Raw genomic sequence first — 23,188 nt, 5'->3', positions numbered from 1 at the left:
ATCTGGTTTTGGCTGTCTCCTTCAGCCAGAGAATTCTCTCCAGTGGTCGTGGTTGTGATCTGGTAGCTGTCTCCACTCGGAGCAGTGCCCTCCAAGTGTAAGGATTTGAACAAGAGTTGTGAGGAGTGTCTCAACGCGCCTTTCAGAGGGCAGAGGTCACGTGTCTCAGCCTGTGGAGACCTTTCCAGGACACTGCTTCTCACCTAAATTCCTGTCTCTCCTCATGTGCGCCTACTGGGGACCTCAGGGTTTCCACTTGACTTTACACCTCTTCCCACCATGATACTCTGGCTTTCATGTACAATTGAATCATATATTTTTAAAAACTTGTTTCTTAAAATTTTCTGTCTCTTGCTCTAAATTATGAAAATCAGCATTGTTTTCTGTTTCTGGGGAAAAAAATAACATTGCTTTTTATTTGTGGGTAGGGTTCGAGTGGCATCCCTTTCTGCCATCTTGGCGTAAGCACTGGGCAGGGGCTGAGGGTGAAGCATTGACGGGGTTGGGCCGGCCCTGCCTCAGCGCAGCTGTGGTTCCCCGCAGTTCTGATGTACCTGGATGGAGAGCACCCGTTTTCACCTGAGCCTGGCTCCTAGGAAGCTGCTTACACAGGGGCTGGGTCTAGAACCGCCCATCCTGCCCTTCCCTTACACACAGCCACCCCGTTGTCATATCTACTGTTACACTTCCTCTCTAGGTGTCACTTTTGCAACCTGGCCTTTCCCCGAACCCCAAAAACTCGGCCCAGGGTTCTGGTTTCCCCCAAATTTGGGCAAGGAGAATCCATGCTGTTTCTCCTTCCCTTTTCCTGCGAAGGTCTGGCCTGTTCTTCCTCCACTAGCCAGGACCCAGGGCTCGGGGCTGCTCCAGCCTCCCTGCACCCTCCTGCCTGGGTGCCTTGCTTCTCTCCCCGCTCTCCAGATCCTCTCCGCACAAACTCTGTCCTCACCTTCAGCAAAAACAGCAACCTGGAGCCACGGCGGGAGGGGACACACAGTTGGGGTACACATGGGTAGCATGGTCATGGGAGCAACTGTGATCACAGAAACCACAGGCCAAACTCTGCCTGAAGAAGCCCCAGGAGGCCCTCAAAGCTCTACTAGGCTCCCACTTCCCTCAGCCTGGACAGGGAGATGGCTGCAGGTGGCCAGCGGGCACTAGGCCAGATTGCAAAGTACCCTTTGTCCATTATTTCAGACAGTCCTCACACGATAATCCTGGGAGGGGGAAAGAGCAGGTATCACTGAGCCCATTTTCCAGAGGAAAAAGTCAGAGGTCAATTGTTTTTTCCTAAACCCATAAGGGAAGTTAAGTGTCAGGGCCAGGCCCCAAACTCAGGTTACGTGCCCCCAAGGCCAGAGCTCTTTCCAGCCCCAGGTCCTTCTCCCATGGCAGCAAAGAGGACAAAGGAGAACTCACAGGAGACGCAGGGGCCTTTATTAGGGTCTGGCAGATGTAGTGGAGATGGAGGTGAAATCCCAGGCCTGGGCCTAGGAAAAGGCAGAGGAGAGGCAGAGGGCCCTGGGAGCAGAGCCCAGCCATCCCTCCTCCACCTGGCAAGCCCTCCCCCATCCCAGATTCCTCACTCCAGCTTCCCCGACTCTAGGAACAAAGAGCACCAAGAATTGCCAAGTAGGACCCTCCAGGGCCACAGCTTGGAGCAGAGTGCAGGACGCAGGCTGCTGTCTCCCCAGCATGGGAGATCAGGGGAGCTCAATGTCTCCCTCTCCGCCAGGATGAAGTGGGGAAGCTCCTTCTCTGTCCCCCAGAACAGAACAAACTCTTGTTCTCTGTGATGGGGGAGAGGGAGTGGGGCTTGGCCTCTAAGTAGGACCTAGGAAGAGGCCAGAGGTGGAGTCCCCGGAGCAGTTTCCGAGACACCACCTTCACACTCGCAGTGTCTCCACTTTCCCTTCCCATCAACTCTGGGGAGCAGCTCAGAGTCTGGGCTGGAGTGACTGATGGGCAGAGGGGATCTGCTCCAAAGACATCTGTGGGTTTCAGAGTGGGAGTTTCCCTGACACCAAATTCAGCTCTATGTACACAGGGCAGCACCCCCGGCAGCAGGGGAGCTGCTGCTAGGGGCTAGTAAGAGTAGCCACCCTTGGGGCCAAAGGGCTGGGCGGGGCCAGCCAGCTCTGGGAGGTAGGCGGGGCTCTCGTCCAAGTGGGACAAAGGGACTGTGTCCTCCTCACTGACGGGCCGGTCAAACTCAGCCTTGAGAGTTGGACGCTGATTGTCCGGGAAGGCCAGAGAGAAGAGGGCCTCGGGCTCGCACACAAACTTATACACGTAACGCTCGCCAGCCACCTGTGGGAAGAGAGGGCTGGGTCAGTGTTGGGGTGGGGAGAGCAGCCCTCCTACAGATGCCCGGGGCACATTTCTCCTCCAGCAGGTTCTTCTAAGAAGCTCCTGTTCTCTAATCTCAACCTCTCCATGCTTTAGGCTTTTCCATTACCATTTATATGTATCACTGTTTTGGGAGAGGGAAATCTTGGGATTGTCCACAGTTTGACTTCTCTGACTGGTTCACTGTCTGCTCCTTCAAACTTGCGAGAGTGCTCTCCTGCCCCCATCACCTTCCCACATCCGCTGCCCCCCACCCCCTTGTCCTTGGACCCCTAACCCCGACCTTCTGCATGATGCCTTTCTCGTAGTAGTATCGGAGTGAGCGGCTCAGTTTGTCGTAATTCATGGCTGGCCGGTTCTTCTGGATGCCCCAGAGCCTGGCGACCTGGGGACAGGAGACAGAGTTTGGGGATGGTGATGGCAGCTCAGCGGAGGAAATAATGGGGCGCAGGTCAGAAAGAGTCCTTGGGATTCTTGGTGCAAATGCTCAGCTGGCCCTGCAGGTAAGCACCAGCCCACAGACCCTGGTTTGGCAGGAATTCAGGTTAAATAAAGCAGCGGTGCTGGTGAAGGCACGTGCCACCAGTTCCCAGGTCCTCTCATCTCCAGGCCCCGAAGTCGTTGGGAGGAGGGGTGGGGACATCTGAGAGGCCCACCTCCTCAGGCTCAATTAGTTTGAACTCCATCCCCCGGCCGGTCCAGGCAATGAAGTGGGCATTTGTCGGGTCATCCAGCAGGGCCACCAGAAACTGCCACAGCTGCAAGGCACCCCGGCGCTGGTAGGACGGTCCCTCTCTGAAGGCTCCCACCCCTTCCTGCTTGATGTCTCCTGGGGAACACGGGAAACAGGCGGTGGAGGGCTTGTGCCCTCTGGTCCCCCAGGCAACCCGGTCCCCTCTCCCCAGGGGTCTCTCCAGGCCCTTTCTCATGAAATGTGATGTGATTCCTGGGGGACACAGAGGGCATGAAAGGTCACTTCTCTGACCTTCAAATTTCTCAGGGACGACGCAGACATCATCTGGGAATGGTCGCAGAGGTTTCTCATAGCCATAGCCTTGAGGAGGAAGTTGCAGGGATCACTCAGATCTGGGGGTTCACTGATACGAGACCCCAGAGAATCCAGAGGGACTCCTTGGCCAGGAGCCCCTCCCCCAAGGCACGACTCCCTCCTCCAAACTTGGAGGGCTTGGCAGGGGAGGTAGGAGGCTGCCTTACCCATGGTCCCGTCACCTGGAGAGGGCCCGGAGAAACCCTCTGCGTGAAGGTACATTGAAGCATACCCAGGGACGTCTGGGGGGGAAGAAAGAAAAAAGGGCGATGTTATAGGTAGCTGGGGTAGGGGCGGCAGTCCTGCACACATTCAAGAACTTCTTCTGCCAGCCTGCTTTCCGGTTCTTTTCCAAGAGGCCTGCCTACCGCCGAATCCTAGGGGAAGTTCCCCCCAGAGGGAGTGAGAAGCCGGAAGCCCTCAACTTGAGGGCGGGGCCAGAGGGCCTGGAGGGCAGCAGCTGGGGCTGGGCAAAGCTGCTCCACAAGGCCCAGGATTCCAGGGAGCAGCTGTTTCCTGTGAGTTTATGGGGAGGAGGAGGGTAGAGATGAACCTCCGGGGAAAGGGTTCAGTGTCCCAGCCTAAGATTCCCTTGGAATGGGCTGACGTCCGGTCAGCAGGGCAGGTTCCAGCCCAGTGCGGGTGTGAGGGAGGGAGGGAGAGAGGGAGGAAAGGAGTGGGGGTGGGGCGGGGGGGGAGAGAGAGAACACGCATGCATCTATTTGTGGAAGAGGCAGCGGGCACACGGGGCTGTGTGTTTTCAGGTCTGACAGCAGACAGTCCACTCTATTTCATTCCATTCCACGGAATTGACACCTCCCCACCCCACCTGGAGGCGGCCCCGGTGCAAAGCCAGCCCTTCAAGTGCCAGCCCCTTCCCGCCCTACCCCCACCACTCCCACCTATGAATGAGATGGTGAAACCCGACACCTCCGGGAGGCGGCGGGAGGGTGGGCTCATTCATGCCTCCATTTTGTGAATGGAATTCCTGACTCCATTCAGAGAAAGCTGAAGGGGGAGGGGCAGGAGTTCAAGGGCATGTAACACGATCTCCTCCGGTCTACATCCTTTGAAGGTCGGCGGCAAGAGCGTCTCCCTCCTCCTTCCTCCATCTCACTGCCGGGCACGGCTCAGGCTTAGGGCCCGGGCTTGAGGAGAGGTGGGTGCACCCTTCTGGTTCTTGCTGGGGCAGCCTGGAGGATTTGGGGCTCACCCCCCTGCCCCGAAAAGACTGGGCACCAGGAAAAGAGAAATTCAAAAGCTCCGGCCAGCTCTGAGCCTACCCTAATCTCTGAATTTATTTTTTCTAATGCAAGTTTGCCGATAAACTCAAATTTGGAGCTGGTAGCAATGTTAACAGGAGACAAGGTTTTCTGGGCCTTTCCTGGGCGCATGGGGTTTTGAGCTGTAGCTGTTTCTGAACACAGCAGCTGAGTGCATCTCACTCCTGTCAACAGCCAGGTGGAACTAGAATTTAAAGCAGTCCCTACTTCCGGTCTGGCCAGGATGGCGCGTCCTTCCAACCTGGAGGCTCTGAACAGGATGTGAAAAACACATGTGAACCCCGCCTTCCAACTGGGAACTGTGAACCTGGCTAGTTTCAAGTTCATGTTTCTCCTCATTAAAATCCCTTTGTATTTTTAAGCTTCTGTGGGGACAGGGACCAATGACACGTCCTATTCATCTTTGTGTCCTCCAACTGCACACACTCATGCTCCTGGCACGGTACTTAAATCTCAGCAGGTAATTAAACCCCCAAGCACCTGCTAAATAGAAACAGGAAGAAATGTCTTAACTTTCCTATCCTATCAAGTCACAAGCTACCCGAGGGCAAGGACCTGCACATGTCACTTATCTCTTATCTGAATATAAGTTTGCTGATTGAAAAGTGACAGTTCTTTTGAATCTATGAAAAGAAGTGGTAGGTGGGTGGGTTGAATGTATGAACTGGTAAATGGATGGGAAGGTAAAAAAACTTGTGGGGAGACATTCTGGGTTTAATGGAACTGATCACATGCCACCCCACCCAGCAATCCCACCAAAACCCCTCCATCTCCTTCCCGGGAGCATCTCTTACCTGAGTCGTAGGAGAAGTCCATCTGCTCCTGTTTGATCACTACCCCCGCCCCTGGGTACCTGTGCCCATTGATTCCACCCTGGCCCACTGCCGGCTGGCCGGGCTGGCCGGGCTGGCCGGCCTGTTCATACAGGGGGTCAAGGTATTCCCGCTTGAAGCTCTGCTGGGGGTAGGGTGGGCAGGGCTCCGACAGCTGGCGTTGGTAGGGGGCTGGGAGAGGTTCCCGGCCCCCTCCCTGAGAGGGTGTGAAGGAGTGGCAGATATCCAGGGGCTGCTGGAAGACAGAGCTGGATGTGGTTGGATGGAGAAGGAAGAAGAGAGATTAAACGAAGCCCTCCTTGTGCCTGCTGCTCCCAGAGCTTACAGAGTGGGCTCCGGGGTGGGGGGGATGGGGGGGATGTCAATATCCCTTCCTCCCTACCTCCCCCCATGCCAGGTTTCTTAAGGGCAGCGAAGAACACTCAGGGATTGAGAAACAACTGGTGAGACCCGGTTCTCCTTGTCACCTTACCTGTGCTCCCCAAGGTACACATGGCCAGGGTGGGGCTGGGAGGTGCCAGAAGATCTCAGGAAACTCCGTTGTTCTGCCCGGGGAAAGGGTTGCAGGGGCGACTGTCCGGGGGCACCAGGGACGGGGGACTTGATGGCGATTTGTCTAGGGGGGTCATAGGCACTGGAGGTGAGGGGGAGACAGGGGTGAGGGGGCAGAGAAGCTGGGCGAGCATCTTTGAACGCCTCACTCCCTGGGAAGTCAGGTCACAGGGATTATGGGAGAAGAGTAGAGGGTGCCGGGAAAGGAACAGCATGAGCCAGACTCAGCCCCAAATGAACTTGTTTTTCTCCTTTCTTAATCCTGAAGCTGGGTGTAATCTTTAGAACACCTCTCCCCAGCCCAGAGCAGCTGGGCTGGGTCAGACAGCAGCTTCTCCAGTGGAAACACTCTGCCTGGGTCTTAACACACATCCCTTGAACCCGCTGCTGCATTTTTCATCCTAACTACTCAGGAAATCCTGAGCTATATTACTGTATTACAGGAGCTCGGAAATCCTTTCTGTGTCTAACCTGCATCTCAACTGCTGCCAGTGCTCACAGGTGCCCACCCCCACCCTCCATCCAACCCTTCCCCAGGGCGGGGCTGGGGCTCACCTGGAATAAAGGCACTGCTCGCCATGGTGGTAGGAGAGGGGCGGCTTCCTGCTGCAGGGCAGAGCCCGCTCTGTGCGGGGACTCTGGGGTTCCTTCTTGATCCTGGTCGTGGGGCTGTGGAAAGCTACTGTGGGGGTCAGGAGAGGCAGAGCAAGGCCAGAGAGTGTCACGGGAGAGGCAGGAAGAGCTTCAGACACCTTCTGCTCTTTAAGGATCAGCTGGGTGCCAGTACAGCCTCATCCCCCTTCTCTGGATCTCCGTTGTCAGACACTTCTAAGAACGGTTTGGCTGTTTACGTTATGTGTAGCTTTATACCTCAGGCTAATGTCCAATATGAACCAAAGAAACTGTCTGAAGTTCAACATTTAACGCAATCCCCCCACCCCCCAAACACCTTTCTAGGAGTGAGCACCTCCAACGAAAGGCCTCTGGTTTTCCTGACTGCCCTGTAGAATTCCAAGGGAGAAAAATGTTTTCTTCTTCAGGGCTATGAAGAATCTTTCTTTTTCTGGTTAAGGTTGGCTATCAGCCCACTTGCCTGTCAGCTGACTAGCATCGTACACATGCTCCTAATTATCCGAGAAGAACATTGGCCTTTCCTGTGGCCCCTGCTGGGTTCGCCAACTCCAGCCACCGGGCTGAGCAGCAGAGTTGGTTTGGAGGCAGTGAATGTGAGAGAGTCAAAACCTGCAATCGACTGTTCTGTCGTCGATCATTTGTGCCCTGTTTTCGTTTCACTGAAGATGGTTGAGAGCAAAGTATCTGACGTTAAAGCAGCGTTTCTCAACGTTCCTTGTCATGGGGGCTATCCTGAGCATTGTAGGATGTTAGCGGCATCCCTGGCCTCTACCCACTAGATGCCAATAGCACCCCACCCTCAGTTGTGACAACCCCAAATGTCAACTAACATTGCCCCGTGTCTCCTGGGGGGCAAAATCGCCCCCAGTTGCATGAAAGTAACTTAGAATGGTAGAACTGGACCCTGCCGCACTGGTCCAAGCCCCTCGTTTCAGAAATAAGGAAATGGAGGATCACAGAGATGAAGTGTCTGCTCCAAGGTCACACGACTAGGATGGGCAAGCCCCGATCTGAAGCGAGGTCTTCATCTCCCAGTTATTGCTTGGTCTTTGAGTCCAAACCCAAGAATGGGGCGCCCTGCCCTTCACCCTCTTCTAGAGGACAGAACAAGTTGATCTTTTGTGATTCTCTATCCCTGTGACTCATTTCCTGCCCTCCCCTACTCCCCATTCCCTCTACCCAGGGCCCTCTACTCACAGTTTTCTGAATGGAAATCAGGAACAAACTGCTCATCACTGTCCGGTACCTGAGCTGCAGAGAGAGGCCAGAGGTGAGTCTGGGGTGGGGGCCCTGGATGGCAGCCCCTGGCAGACACCATTATCGCAGCCCTGCAGATTAGCACCAGCCCGAAGCGGGGAAACAGCTTTCCTAGGACTGAAGGCAACTCCACCCCAGGTCCTAGCGACCTCCATCTCTGGGTTCCATTAACACCCTGGAGGGAAGGCTGCAAGTTCTCAGAACCCGTCTGAGCAGATTCCAGAGTTTTGTCCTAGATGCTTTGTCTTTTTTTCCCTCCACTTCTATGAGTGAAGACAGCCCTGCCCCTCAGAGTTTACAAAGCTCCCTCAAAGCTCCCAGCAGAGTCACATCTGGGGTGGGCAGGTACTATAAGGAGTGAGATTCTGTGGACTTAGAATCATATGGGAAGATTCTGAATCTGGGCTGGACCCAGGAATCTATCTGCCTTTTATAGAACCTCCCGGGTGAAAGGTAGAAATCTAGAGCCTGGTAAAGGAGATGGAATGGAAGAAAGAGAATGGTTCAAGAGAGGTGATAAGAGGATGACAATGGGAGAGGAGGCTGGGGACACTGGCAGGCCAGGTGCCTTATCGCTCTGATGTGCAGCTAGGAGAGAGAGAAGGGTTCCCAAGCTTGGAGCTCTGAGGGGCACTCCCAGGGCGCCAGCGTGGGGAGAGTTGAGTTTGGGGATTAGGCAGGAAAGCTAAAATAGAACAACAGCTCATCCGTGGCCTCCAGACTGGATATCCGGGCTTTGATTTCTAGCTCTTATCCTGGGCTCACTAACTCCTTCAGGTGGGATACAGCTCAGCACCTCTCCTGACCCCAGAGTCTTTGCCCACTTTTTGCCCCTCTCTCAGGAATAAATAGATCACAGCAGGAAGGGGAAGGGTAGACACCGAGAGGGACCTTCCTATCAATCTGGGAAGAGACTGGCTTGAAGATGAAGCAATGGAACCCATGGAGAGGGGTCTTTTGTTCCCTGGAGACTGCTCTCAGATTGGACAATAGGAAAACTCATGGATAAAATGACCGGAGAGTTGAGAATGGCTGGTAAGGGTGTGGGATATGAGGAGATGGCTGGAGGTCACGGCCACTCGTCCTAGTCTATACAGGACACACCCCAGTCTCTACGGCTTCCCTCCTGGGCCAAGGCTCCATCATTTCTTCCTTGGATGTCAGCCACGACATGTTATCAGAACTCCCAACGTCTACTCTCCCCAAAACTGTCAGAGGGATCTTTTTACAATAGAAATCCGATCACTTCTCTCCCTTGCTTAAAGCATGAACCCCAAACTCTTGCCCTTGGCCTCTGTGGCGCCCAAGTTTCTGGCTCTTGCTTACCTCTCTCACCTGCCTCTCCTTGCCTGTTACTCTCCAGAGCTCTGGTCTCCTTTTGGGTCCTCAAACTTGACCAGCTTGAACCCTCTTCCCCACATCTTGGCCTGTTTTTTTCTGGCCTTTGAAGTGTTAGCTCACTTTGCTTTCTCAGAGGCTTGCTCTGACCACCCAAACCAAAGTGGTCCCTCCTGGCTCTCGATCGCATCCCTCTTTTATTTTTTCCCTAGCACATATGACTACCTGAACTTATTAATTTACGCACATGTAACTTATGTGTAATTTATTGTCCATCTCCTCTACCAGAAAGTTAACCTTGCTGAGGGCAGGGGCTTTGTCTGTCTTATTTGTCTGACTCCCCAGCACCCCTCAAACAAGGTCTCGTTCAGAAGAGACACTCAATGCGTTATTTGTCAACTATATGAATAAACTACAATGACGCCTTGTCCTCAGGCCGGTGAGAGCCAGCAACATGGGCCTGGGAGCAAGAACTGAAGAGATCCTAACCAATCAGCCCTTCCCTCCCCTTTAGGGCTCCCCCTCTCCACCACCAGGTAACATTAGAGGCAGGTCCCCTGAAAAGCACATCTCACAAGGGATGCTTTAGGCTGTGATCAATTGCTTGGCAAGTGGATTCTTCACCAACTTACTTTAAATATCAGAGGTGTCAAGTGCTTTAAAATACACACTTATGCGGGGTGGGGGGGAGGGATAAACTGAGAGCGTGGGATTAACAAAGGTACACTACCATATATAAAATAAACAAGGATTTACAGTATAGAGCAGGGAACTATATTCAATATCTTGTAATAAACTATAATAGAAAGGAATAAAAAAATATAGGTATACACATATATACATGTACAACCAAATCACTTTGATGCACACCTGAAACTAACACAATATTATAAATCAGCTATACTTCAATAAAAAAATAAATAAAATAAATAAAATATACGTTTGTAGGTAGGTGACTTCCTGACAGAGGGAACCCAATGGCTGAGGGGTTTAAGAATCAGGAACCACTAGCAGCTAAAGAACTTATGAAAGAAAAGTAAGCATAGAACAATCCTAAAGCGATCAAATAGATCACTAGGGCATGAAATCCCGTGGCAAAAACAAATAAACCAAAAAACCACACAGCACATCTTTTCAGGAGCGCGACTAGGGTACAAAGGCAACCATTCCCAGACTGGGCCCAATCAAGGATCCCGGGGCATTGTTAACAACAGATTCCCAGTCCCCTCCTCTGGAGAGTCACATTCCATAAGCCCGGGGTGGGGGCCAGGCATCTGTATTTTAACGCATGCCCCTGGTAGCTCTTAAGAATAGGCAGGTTTGGAAAACTGGATAAAGGGAAGGGTGCAAGGCCCAAGCCCATCCCTGCTGTGCCCACCCCCAGACAAGACCCCCAGAGTGGCAGGATGGGGGTGATAAGAGCAAGATGGACAATATTTCCCTCCCTGCCACCTGGGCAAGGAGGGTTCCAAGGGTGGAGGAGGTACAGAACACGGGGGAGGCTGACGCACATAGGTCTGCTTCTGGGGCTACATTAACTGCCGGTTTACACGGAGGTAACGGGCTGGGGGCATCTCCTGCTGGCGTCACAGACCAGGACACGTGACACTAGAGAGCCCTGGGGTCATCTTGTCTCTCCTCTTGCCTCAGGCCTGAGGGTTTGACCAGAACCCCCAGTCCCCCCAGCAGTCCCAGAGGAGCCCCCCCACCCCCGCCCCAGCACACTGACCACACCTCAAAAGAGGTGGCACCATCTTCATCCCAAGGCCATGAGAAATCAGCCAAGGCAAGAAGGGGCTGTGGTGGGAACCCCAGTCCCTGCCTGGCCCCTCTCCGGAACACCGGCTTCTCCCAAAGGGGCAGGACAGGGCTTCAGTCGCACAGAGACTGTCAAGGATGGGAATAGGAACAGTGACGCGGAGCCTCTCATTCCTGGACAGCAGGAGAATTTCTAATTACCGTGTTTGGTCTTGAGTGTCAGCCGCTCTGTATTTGTTGAGCTGGCTGAGCTCTGGCTGCCAAGCCAGTGTGCCAGGGTCTGCCCTCAACTCCATCCTGGCACTAAGGTGGAACTTATCTGCCTGGGGACATGGCAGATGATTAAGGAGGGGACGGGAAATGTGCCAAGCCAGCACGATACCCAGAAAGAGAGAATTTTACGGAACATCCCTCCAATGGGGGGCGGGGGTCAGTAGAAGAGAAGGGGCTTAGGGGCCTCCCAAGCTGGACTCCAGGAGAGCTGGGAGGTGAAAACCACCAAGTAGCTAAGCCCACCCCAGGCAAACCACCCACCTATATGATACATGCCCCATCACCTTCTCCCCCTCCTAGGGTGCAATTACAGGGTGAAGGGGTCTCTTAAGGAGCCCCAGGGGGAAGGGGGGCCATTCCCCGGAGCTTCTGCTCCATCGTGTCACCACTGGCCTCATCTCTCTCACCCTTACCCCGCCCCCACCCTGGCAGTGTGCTGGAAGGAACCAGTTCTCTATCTGTGGGGGGGACATTTGTCCCCAAGAGCCTTCTGGAAGGGGAGGAGACAGAAAGATGTAGAAGGAGGCATTGTAGCTAGGAAAGACTGGGAGAGGGGATTAACCCCATATCGCCCCACAGACAGACTGCAGCACCAGCGTGTACACACGCAGATTCACACACACCCTGATGCCTTCTACTTCACGCCAGCACATGGATGAAACACATCCTCTATGCATACCCTTCCCACACAGGTTCTCTTTTTGGACTTAAAAATACGATGAGGGAAAACCAAGGGGCAAGGGAGCTGAAGACCTTGGAGGAAGATTTGGGAGCAATTATTCTTATGGCAAGGGGAGCACAGACCCACCCCTTTGAGAATCTCATAAAAGCTATGGACCATTCTCTTCCTAGAAAAATTCACATTCCTTTGTGTATGGTGTACCCCCAACAATTTTATACACATATCAGAGGGCGCAAGGACCCCTGCAACCTATCCACAGAGCTTTTGGGAATCCACCGACCCTGTTATGGACCCCCGCCTCATACAAAGGACATACATGACCCAGAGTCAATGTTCCTTACCGCCAAAGAGACCAACATCATTGTCTCTGAGGGTTCCTGTGGGCTCCCGACAAGCCCGGAAAGGAACCCTTGTCCAGAAGCGGCACATCTTTAACCATAGCCAGACACAGCTTGGGCTCAGCCTGTCTGAGCCTGGGTTTCCCTGCAGTAGCCTGATTATTTCTCCAGCAACTCAGCAGATCCCAGGCACCCCGAAAACAGACACACCTTCTTAGTCTCACTTCACCCCCACCCTCTCCATCTAGAAAACCTCCAACCCAAAGCTGTCTGAGCTGCCTCTACAGAGCCCCCCTGCCCCTCCCCCTCAATGTTGCACGGACACCAGACGCCGCACCCAGAACCGCCTCCGCCAGAATCCAGCCTGGTGTTCCCCCGAAATCTTCACAGCCTCACCCACACTTCAAGGACCCACTGCGTCTCTCCACATTGGGGCTTTAGGGGGAAATCAAGCTGAGGGAGGATGGGCTCTGGCCTCCAGTCCCACGCGCCCCACCACTGGCAAGTTTCCAAAGGAGCTAGTCCCTCCCTGCCACCCCAAAACTCCCTCTGGGCTGCAGGGGTCACTGACCTGGTGGGAAGAGGCAGGAGAGGAGGCTGGGGCGCTGCTGGGATGGTGCAGGGGGACAGGGCCCCGGCAGCTGCATCTGTCTCCGCAGAGAGAGCGAGAAGGAGCGATCGGCCTCAGCATCCCCCCCTCACGCCTGGCCATCCATCGCCAGCTGGGAACCTGAGCTGCTCCCTCAGAAGGAAGGACAGGGAACCAAGGAGACCCCAGCGGCCCCCCCCCCACCTCCGTCTTGCGATCCCCACCCCCACCTCCCCACCCACTGGATTTAAGTGTACAGGGACTTCCAGGGCAGCAGCAGGAAGCACACACACTGGCTGTCACACTGACACATGCAGATAGACACAAGTACAATTTCTAGACCCCCACCGCCAAGGGGTGGGGCTTCCAAGGTTGAGAGCAGATGAGAACGTTTTCCTCCCCTTCCCATTCCAAACCCAGCTGCTTCCAAAATGCCACCCTCTGAGCCTACCCCTAGATCACAGCCCCGGGAGCTGCCCACCTGGGGAGCCTAGGGACCCTCAGCTGACAGACGAGGAGCCTGGCAAGCCAGACAGAAATCAGACTTTGGGAAAGGAAGTCTTTTAGAGACGGTGGAAACCGACACCGCTGCGTCCTTCAGCTCCAGCCCAGCTCCGAAACCTCGAGCGGAAGATGGGAGGACTGAGCATAGCTCTGCATGTAACTCGCAGCTGGGCACACAGGGCTTGCAGAATCGGGGAAGACAAGACGTGCACAATCTCCCCCAGAACCCCCAGATCCCTCCAGCACCCACGAGGCCGTTCAGCCTCAAATTCCACAAAATGTTTTGAGTGCTTGCTCTATGCTAAACAGTCAGTCTGTTAGCGTACATATTTTGGGGACACCACAGTCGTCAAGACAGATCTAGTCTCACCTAGTCAGGGGTCTTTCTCTTCTACCCCAAGGTTTTAAAGATGGCTCTAGAGGAGCTGGGTTTGAGTTTTAAAAAATCGTCAAAGATACCCAGGTGGAGGGAAGGGGAGATCCCAAAGAAGAGAAAAGCCCTCAAGAAGGGGTTCCTAGTGCTGTAGTTTCTTGGTTTTCAGTGTTACACTGAAGGGACCCTCAGATGGGGGTGTTAACCCTTCCCTCTCAGAGACTGTCTAAACACCATTAGCCTCTTACCTGCAGCCCCACCGGCGACACCCTCAGGCCCCACCCAAACACACCAAGGAATCCAACCAGGAGACCACCCCCGCCAACACACCTCGCTACCCAGAGGAGGCCTCGCTATTGACCCCACCCCCGCCCCCAGCAAACTGGAGGGGCAATTTGCCTGGGGAGGGAGGTAGTCAGGAGGGAAGGAGGCGGGAGGATCAGTTGCCATTAGAATTACAATCAAGGCTGTTTGAGGGAGAAGCCCTGGGCTGCTTTGCCAAAGTGAGGCAAAAAAGAATTATTTAAACTTTTGCAGTTCTTTTGGCTCAAACAGTAAATTGTTTGGCGCTGCGGGCTGGGAAGAAGAGAAACCAAGGGTGTAACAATGAATGTTTTGGCAATTCCAGAAAGCAAGTAACAAATGAATCTCTACTTCTCCTCCTCCTGTTTCTTAAACTCCCCACTCCCGCAACACCCCAACCTACACCTCGGCCTGGCGGCTGGTGCCAAACAAACTTTGCAAATGAAAATTTCAACCAGGAAAACGGGCCTGGGGCCAACTTCCATTCAAATAGGCAAATACCCCACACAATGGTCTGATTCATCCGCAGGCCTAGTTACACAAGCCTGGCTCAAGGCAGAGAAAATAAATATCAATATAAGTAACCACGCTGGGAGCTGGAAAGAGTGGAGAGGCAGGGGACGTGGGGAAGGGGGCTTGCAGAGGCCCTTGAGGGTGAGGAGAGAGGAAGCGGGCTAGGCTGGAATAGTAGGGGTAGAGAGCATCCCCCACCCCAATAATAGTAAAGGTCACAAAACCACTCACCTTCAGCAAGCCACGTCTCCTGGAAGTGACTTAGATCCTGGAATAGATCTGAGGGGTGAATAATGGAATTGGAGAAGGTGAGCTGGAGGTGCTCGTGAGAGAGCGGGAGCCCTAGCGAGCCGGATGACCTTCCCCTTGGGGGTACTGGCGGATAATGACCAGAGTCCCTTGGATGGCGAGTCCTTTTGGGAAAAGGGCGGGGGCTCCAGGGTCAGCCCTCGGGGTGTGTGAGGTGGGGAGGGTAGCGGTTTGTCGCTCTGTCTCTTTACCTTCGGAGTCGGGGGGCGGCAGGGAGCCCGGGTCCATGAGCTTCCCCTGCGGGACCATCAGCGCTTCGCGCAAGCTCCCATTTCCGGGAGATTTCTGCGGAGAAGGGGAAGAATGCCCCCGAGTCACCCTGAGGCCGCCTGGTCTGGGGGGCGGGGCTGGGGTCCCGGGGTGACTCCGGGGCGGGCAGCCCTGGACCCCGTTGGGGCCGCTGGGTGGGTAGGGGCGGGGTGCAGGGAGGGGGCGGGCGTGGAGGCCGGCGCAGCGCTCACGCTGCAGAAGGTGTAGGGCACTTGCTGGTCCAAGTATTCGCCTTTCATCCTCCGCTCCATCCGGCCGCTCCCTCCGGCCACACGGCCCGGGCCCCGCGCGGGGGCAGAGACCTGGGGGCGGGGGAGCTGCGTTTGCACACCGTCTGGGGGAAGGCAGCGAGGTGGGGGTGGGGAAGGGCGACCGGGAGGGGCAGTCGCGAGGCTCTGGGTCCGACGGCAAAACTTCTCCGACTCACTTAGGCGATGGGGAGGCTTCCGCCTGCCGAGCCTAGCGCCGCCACCACTCCCCTCCCGCCAAAGGAGGTCCCACCTGCTCCTGGGAGCCGGGCTCGCCGTTTCGGCTGCTTTCTGCAGCCCTGCTTTGCCCAGGCTCAGTTACATAAGACGTGTGTGTGTGTGTGTGTGTGTGTGTGTGTGTGTTCGCTCTCTCGCGCGTGTGCGCTGGCGCGCGGAGGAGCGGGCGAGGACCGCACCATTCGCACACCCACAACTCTGGCGCCCCCTCCAACCCTGAATCCCAGCGTCTCCCACCCCTTGCCCTGGAATCTGCGGAGGCGGCGGTGAGAGTGTGGTGCGTGTTGGAGGCGAGGCTGGGAATCGCAGACATTCTCCCTCCCTCTCCCTCCCGCAGCCTCACCTGAGGCCCGGGCGTCTGTGCTGGAGCAGCGGGGGGTCCCGAGCATACCCCGGGACCTCACTGAGGGCCGCGGGGCTAGGCCGGAGCGAGGCGGCCCCGGCCCCGGGTCCCCCGCGCACCGGCTTGTTTTCCGGGCGCCGCCGACAGTTGTGAGCCCGGGGGAGCCGCTGATTGGTGCATTTCCTTCGCCTCGGCCTCGGCTCTCTCCCCCCACCCTGTTCCCTTTGTTTCATTGACTTTTGTGAATGAAACCCCAGGGCCCGGCTCGCCCGCCAATCCCGAGACTCGCCCGGCCGAGCCGGAGGGGCGGAGTTTCCCAGCCGCGGGGGCCAATCAGAACGCAGGGGCTGGCTCCCGGCTTCATTCACCGCTCGGGCTCCCATTCATAAAAAAATAAACTCGCGGCCGGAGTTCATTCATAAATAGCTGAGAGAAAACGGGGGAAGTCGAGGACCCTACGGCTCCTCTGCGGGACTCGTCTGTGGCCCTGAGGCTCGCATAGCACCTCCGGTTGGCGTCTGCACACATCTCTGTGCATCTGCGTGTACGTGGGAGTGTGAATATATCTGTGTGTGCGCCCTGGGGGGAAGCGAGCGGACTTCCATGCCCAGAGGAACAATAATAAAGAGCATTTATGAAGCGCTCTGCTTCCACGTGCTCATTTCACTCCCATAAGTTAGGGAAGGGGTTCTATTTTTTCCATTTTACAGAGACTGAAAATGAAAACTCAGAGAGGGGCAGTGGCTTTGCGGAGGTCACTCCGTCAGCGCCGCTGGGGTTTGCAGCCCGCAATCCCCTATGTTCTCCTGTACAGCCCTTTGAGGCCACAATTAAATAAATTAAAGCTATATGACAACAACTGATACACAGTAGGCCCTCAATAGATGTAAGCTGGCACGGAATCCAGACTTTTTCTCAAGGTTCTGTTCTCTACAGAGCTGTTCTGTGACCCACTTTCTATTGATTGCAGCAGAAACTAGAGGCCCGGCATGGACCTCTGAAAATGCAATTCTCTCTCCGCCATCTTTCCTCTTATCCTGAGAGCAAACACAAGGTATGAGGGAGCAAAAGCCCCAAGGGATCTGATGATCTGGGGGCAGGACTGCTGTCAGTTCTAGCCAAAAGCTACTCATAGTCTGTCACCTCATTCATTTACCAATTCATTCAATAAATATTTATTGTGCCAGACACAGTGCTGGGTGCCAGGTAGGCAGCTGTGACCAAGATAGACACTTGGTGTGCTGTGCTGCTTAGGCTGGAGCCATGGAGGCACACAGGACATGACATCCCCCAGGTCTTTTTTTTTTTTTTCCTGAGATAATCTGGGTCTACAGTCTATGCCCTCCTTTGAGGAGAGCCTGATTTTGTTTCCTGCCTGTTTGTGATAAACACAAGAGAGTGACCAAACCTCAGGCCTGTTTTCAAAATTCATCTAATCTAACACCCCCACTTTACAGATGAGGCTGTCGAGCTTCAGAGAAGGAAATGATACATGCAAGCTCTTTCAGTTGTCAGGATCAGAGCTAGAACACCAAACCTCTAGCACCTGTTTAGGGCTCCTTTCAGGAGATCATCCTGGGCAAATGAAAATAAACTTCCCTCTCTTCTTTGCCGAAATATTTAAGACTCATGCTTATTGCCTCCCTTCTCCAGGAAGCCTTCCAGATATCCTGAATCAGTTCCGTAAAGACCCTACAACATTCTTGCCTATATCTCTGTTGTCAAGTCTTTTTCTGCCTCGTGGTCATCCGATTGTATGGAGAGCTTTCCAGGGCCTGGAAAAGATCTCATTTGCCTCTTTAAGTCTTCCCCAGCTTACTTCAAGCTTATGAGGGTCCCAGGAAATAGTTGTTTAGTGAGTAGGTACAATAAAGACCAAACTAATCGAGCTTAGCAAGGAACCCTCCCCAAGCAAGGAGAGACAAGCCCAAGCAGATCTCAGCTTTAAGCTGGATGGGACCAGTTTAGGGAGGAGCTTGTGTCTCTGAGCCAAGAGAAGTGGGGGAGGAGGAAAGGCAGCTTCCAGGAAGGCAGCTCTGATGTAGTTTCCATGACAATGAAGAAGATTCTGGTGGGTCCTGGAGAGGGCACTCCAGTCTGGGGCTCTCTTTGGGGTGCCCCTCTTGTTCTGAGTTCTTCCATTTTTCTGGAGGCCCCCTGGCTCCCTGGAGAGTAAGTGCTTCCTTTTCATTCCTCATCCAGGGTCGTGGCTGAGGGGCCCTCCTCCTCCGGCTGTGGCTCAGCAGGCTGCCTGAGTCGCCACTGCTGTCACCTGGCCTCTGATTCAACATCCAGGCTCAGAGTGAAACTGGAGGGGAGGGGGCAGGGCACAGCCTTTAAAAAAACAACATAGCCATAGGCTATGATGAAAGCTGGTTAGAACCAACTAGGTCCAAGATGGCAGAATATTTGACTTCCGGTGGACCTTGAGCCTCAGTATACGCTCATTGTAACACATCAGCAAGCTAAATGACACACCCACAGGCGCCACGACAGTTCCAAGGCTGACCGTAAAGACCAAAAAGTGGGTGGTGGCCCAATTCCTGGAAATCTCCACCCCTTCCCCAAAATAGTTGGAATAATCCTCCCACTCATTAGCCTATGAAATTACTCAGCCCATGAAAACTAACCACGCCATATTTCGAGGCCGCTTTTGCCTTCTGAGATGGCCCACACTCTGTCTGTGGAGTGCATTTCTCTCTAAATAAATCCACTTCTTACCTATCACTTTGTCTCTCACTGAATTCTTTCTGTGATGAGACATCAAGAACCTGAGCTTCATTAAGTCCTGAGACCAGGTGCGTGATCTCAATTAAAATACCGTGGGTTCATAATTCAAAAAGAGTCATGTACCACAATGTTCATTGCAGCACTATTTACAATAGCCAGGTCACGGAAGCAACCTAAGTGTCTATCGACAGATGAATGGATAAAGAAGATGTGGCACATATATACAATGGAATATTACTCAGCCATAAAAAGAAACGAAATTGAGATATTTGTAGTGAGGTGGATGGACCTAGAGTCTGTCATACAGAGTGAAGTAAGTCAGAAAGAGAAAAACAAATACCATATGCTAACACATATATATGGAATCTGAAAAAAAAAAAAGGTTCTGATGAACCTAGGGGCAGGGACGCAGAGGCAGAGAATAGACTTGAGGACACAGGGGGGTAAGGGTAAGCTGGGACGAAGTGAGAGAGTAGCACTGATATATATACACTACCAAATGTAAAATAGATAGCTAGTGGGAAGCAGCCGCATAGCACAGGGCGATCAGCTCGGTGCTTTGTGACCACCTAGAGGGGTGGGATAGGGAGGGTGGGAGGGAGACGTGAGAGGGAGGGGATATGGGGATATATGTATACATATAGTTGATTCACTTGGTTATACAGCAGAAACTAACACACCATTGTAAAGCAATTAGACACCAATAAAGATGTTAAAAAAAAAAAAAAAAGACCATGGGTTCGGGACTTCGCTGGTGGCGCAGTGGTTAAGAATCCGCCTGCTAATGCAGGGGACACGGGTTCGAGCCCTGCCTGGTCCGGGAAGATCCCACATGCCGTGGAGCAATGAAACCCATGCGCCACAACTACTGAGCCTGCGCTCTAGAGCCCGTGAGCCACAACTACTGAGCCTGTGTGCCACAACTACTGAAGCCCGCGCGCCTAGAGCCTCCTGCAACAAGAGAAGCCCCCGCTCGCCGCAACTAGAGAAAGCCAGTGCAGCAGTGAAGACCCAATGCAGCCATAAATAAATGAAAGAATGAATGAAGAAATAGGTTTATTAAAAGAAAAAAAAAAAGATCCTGGGTTCAAGTCCCAATCTGGGTTTCACGGTTTTAAGAGCAGTGACATCTCCAGGGGGAACATTTGAGCTTCTTCCAGGGCTTGAGGTAGTTGGGGAGAGGAAGGAATACAGGGGCTGGAAATCACGTTTTACTGAGGAGAGGATCCAGAGCTTTTTTCTGTTGGCAATCACATCACAATAACCAATATGTACTGAGAACTTCCATGTGACATGCCCTGCTGCAAAGACTTGGCCAGTATTTACTCACGCAGCCTTCACAGCAGTCCTGTGGGGAGTCATCTTCATTTTACAGACGAGGAAACTGAGGCCTTGGAAACACACATCTACCCCAAGGATCTGCTCAACAGACGGAGAACTCCCCAGACCGACTCATGGGCCCAAAGACTACATTTGAGTGAATACACAGCAGGAGGGATGGAGAACACACCTGAGCCAGAGAGTATACATAGACACATCCAGATTAAGGAAGCTCACAGTCCCTTCCTGGACACACAGCTTCATGGAGGACACATACAACATACTCCCTGACACCTCCCAACACACCTCTGGTTGGGGGCTGTGCAGGTTAATGCTTCCATCTCTCTGGAATATTGGGGCTGGACTCTGACTTTGTTTCCTAGGAGTCTAAGTTATAAAATGTAAATGTGGATTTTAGATATGCAAATGTCCAACAAAGGCAGCTTGGGACTTGTCTGAGAGCTGGAAGTTCCAAGCACTGGGATGAGGAGGGAGACACCTGGATTAGACCTGAAGGGCCCAGGAGCCATCAGAGAAGCAGGCTCTCCTAGATGGCCTTTCAGAATGTAGCGGTGGATGCTGGGTGACCTGCCCAGCGCGACTATGCGGGGAAGACGGAAATGCCTTCAGAGGCTTGGCTTCCTCAGTGTCTGGAAGAGCTGAGTCTCAGAGGCTTAAAGGGCAGTATTTAGAAGGTAACCCAGCTTAACAGTAAGGCCAGATGGATGAGATAAACAGGGTCAAGAGGTAACCTGTGACTCTTTAGTGTCTCCCAAACTGGAGCTGTCACCAGGGGGGAATGAACCAGAGAATAGGGTCAGGGCCTATTTTCTGGTGGGGGTGGGAGAACATGGGGTCTTCGCCACGGGCCGGTGGGTCACCAAGAAAAGAGTGCCACTCTTGGATTTCGTTTCGTCCTTGTCTCACAGTCCCACTCTTTCACACTGCTTCCTCTAAACGGCAGGGCTTCTCAGCCCAGGGTCCATGGGTAACGTGCCTCTCACTGCTGTGGCCTCTCCCGTTGCGGAGCACAGGCTCCGGACGCGCAGGCTCAGCGGCCATGGCTCACGGGCCCAGCCGCTCCGCGGCATGTGGGATCTCCCCGGACCGGGGCACGAACCCGCGTCCCCTGCATCGGCAGGCGGACTCTCAACCACTGCGCCACCAGGGAAGCCCAGATAAGGCTATATCTTGAAACCAACTGTCTGCGTCGGTGTGTGCAGACGTGTGTGCATTTGGCTGAGGAGAGGGTCCAGAGCTTTTATCGGAACCATCACAGATGGGTCTATGATCCCCCATCTCCCCAGGTTAAGAACCACTGCCCTAATGTCTTTTATCCTAGATGTCTTTATAAACATCTTGTCAATATATATGATCTTAAAAGTGGTTGGAAAGAGCACTTTTGGAGACTCTGCTTGGGAGGGGGTGGAGCAATTGCTCCCCTTGTTCTCTCCACCTTCTACTTAGTGGGAGACCTCTCGAGAGCCCCACAGAAAAGGGGGCGGGCCCTCCCTCCAGCCATTTGGCTGGGAGCACATCGTAGGCCTGGAGGAAATGTAGGGGTAAAGCAGATGTCTTGTGCAGCTCCGGAGGGCACCCTGGTAGAGGAGAGCTGTCTCAGGAGAAAAGGCCTAAAAATGAGGCCATGGGTGGAAACCGGGCCTCTCTTTCCCTTGGGTGTTGTAGGGGTGGGATGTACTCAGGAAACCTGGGAGAAACAAGAGGAGGTGATCACCACAGCCTGACTCTTGTGGGATCTCGTACAGCAGAGAGGGGCCACAGTCAGGAATCTGAGACGGGAGGTTCTGCTTTCCCCGAGAGACCCTCAATTGGGTGTGAGATTCTCAGGAGTAGAGGGACAGATACAATGACCTCCTTGGGCCAGGCCAATCCCTGGGAGGGGCTGATTTTAGGACTCCTCCTTTGGGAGTCACCTTTTGGGGAACCGTATAAGAACTGGTCAGACACCCACTGAGGAACATTTCAATATTTTTAAATGAGGCTAAATGAATGTGTCCTCTTTTCATCTGGGATATTGTCATGGGAGGAAAGTTTGCGCCTAACACTGGGAAGAGTCTGGGAGGTCAAAGTGTGCCCCTGAGGAAAGTCACTTTTATTTTTAGAAGGTGCTGGTGACTTCAGCTGTTCCTCTTTGCTGCTGCAGCCGCTCAGGACTCTCCCAAATGCCAAGTCTTCCTTGTCTTGCTCTGTCTCTTCCCCTATTAGTTTAGATTTCAACCCTTGGCCTTTAGACGAAGCAGCCCAGCTCAAGAACAGGCTCTCCCTGAAAGCTGTAAGATGGAACAGGATCTTTTTTTCCCTTTCGAATTTTTTCCCTTTCTGTCAAAGAGAGACAAATGGACAAATGTCAGCGCTGAAGGATGAGAGTGGAATCGGTGCCAGTTGGGCAGAATCCAGGATGATCCCCTTTTTAATTAAGTGTGGATTTGAATTATGAGGGGCCGTAGCTCCTGATGGGCATGGCACTGCCAAGGGGAGGCAATTTCTCTCCTTAAAGATTAAATGCCGTTCGTTCCACTTAGTCTCTCCCCAGTTCTCTGAGAGCGTCTATATTTGCTCTTGTCATCACGAGTAATGCCCCAGCTGGCTAAGGCAGAGGCAGGGAACCCAGAGCTGGCAGAAGCCTGGGGGATTGACTTCTCCTGGACTCCCTTTGGAGGAAATAGTGGTGGTGGTGGGGATTCCTGGTTTTATTTCTGAGTGGTTTTTTTTTTTTTTTTCAAATCAGAAACTCTTCTGACTCCCCCTGAGGCATCTTAAGGGCTTCCCCGCAACTCGGAAGCGCTGTTGTAGATTTACTTTTCCTGTTGATTCTCAGCTATCCCTGCTGGTGACCCCAGTCCAGATTTATCCGGTAATTTACAGCCACAGTTGTTAATTTATGATCTGGGGCCATGGAACCCAGAGCCCAGGAAACGATGCTCACCCTGGGTGAAGGCGCTGCTTTCTTTTCACTCCATGGGGACCAAGCACCTGGGTGGAGAGAGGATGGCAGAAAGGAAAGATGTTAGGGGGAGGCATGCAAAGAGGACACAGAACCTCACCAGATGGGACCCACGCATTCTGGATCCCAATCTGAGTTTC

The 23,188-nt window shown here is 53.6% G+C and overlaps 1 protein-coding gene across 4 annotated transcripts; it reads right to left on the bottom strand.

Moving 5' to 3' along the window:
- Window positions 1-2,085: 2,085 nt before the first annotated feature.
- ETV4 (ETS variant transcription factor 4) lies at window positions 2,086-16,176 on the bottom strand. 4 transcript variants are annotated; one of them, XM_065897198.1, is made up of 13 exons: window positions 16,034-16,176; window positions 15,397-15,507; window positions 15,127-15,220; window positions 14,858-14,905; window positions 7,896-7,949; window positions 6,621-6,747; window positions 5,986-6,147; window positions 5,475-5,761; window positions 3,565-3,639; window positions 3,335-3,403; window positions 3,006-3,178; window positions 2,633-2,734; window positions 2,086-2,310 (listed from the first exon to the last, which is right to left on the bottom strand). In XM_065897198.1, the coding sequence occupies exons 2-13, from the start codon at window positions 15,454-15,456 to the stop codon at window positions 2,086-2,088; spliced, it is 1,476 nt and encodes a 491-aa protein (XP_065753270.1). In that variant the 5' UTR covers window positions 15,457-15,507; window positions 16,034-16,176. The 4 variants fall into 4 exon arrangements, with proteins under 4 accessions (XP_065753270.1, XP_065753268.1, XP_065753267.1 ...); XM_065897196.1 differs by lacking the exon at window positions 16,034-16,176 and having other exon boundaries at window positions 3,580-3,639; window positions 15,397-15,456; XM_065897195.1 differs by lacking the exon at window positions 16,034-16,176 and having other exon boundaries at window positions 6,621-6,744; window positions 15,397-15,456.
- Window positions 16,177-23,188: the final 7,012 nt, after the last annotated feature.

Source organism: Phocoena phocoena, chromosome 19 (assembly GCF_963924675.1).
Source record: "Phocoena phocoena chromosome 19, mPhoPho1.1, whole genome shotgun sequence".
Classification (NCBI taxonomy): Eukaryota; Metazoa; Chordata; class Mammalia; order Artiodactyla; family Phocoenidae; genus Phocoena; species Phocoena phocoena.
The sequence above is the reverse complement of the archived record's forward strand: the minus strand, read 5'-3'. Positions and strand labels throughout refer to the sequence as shown.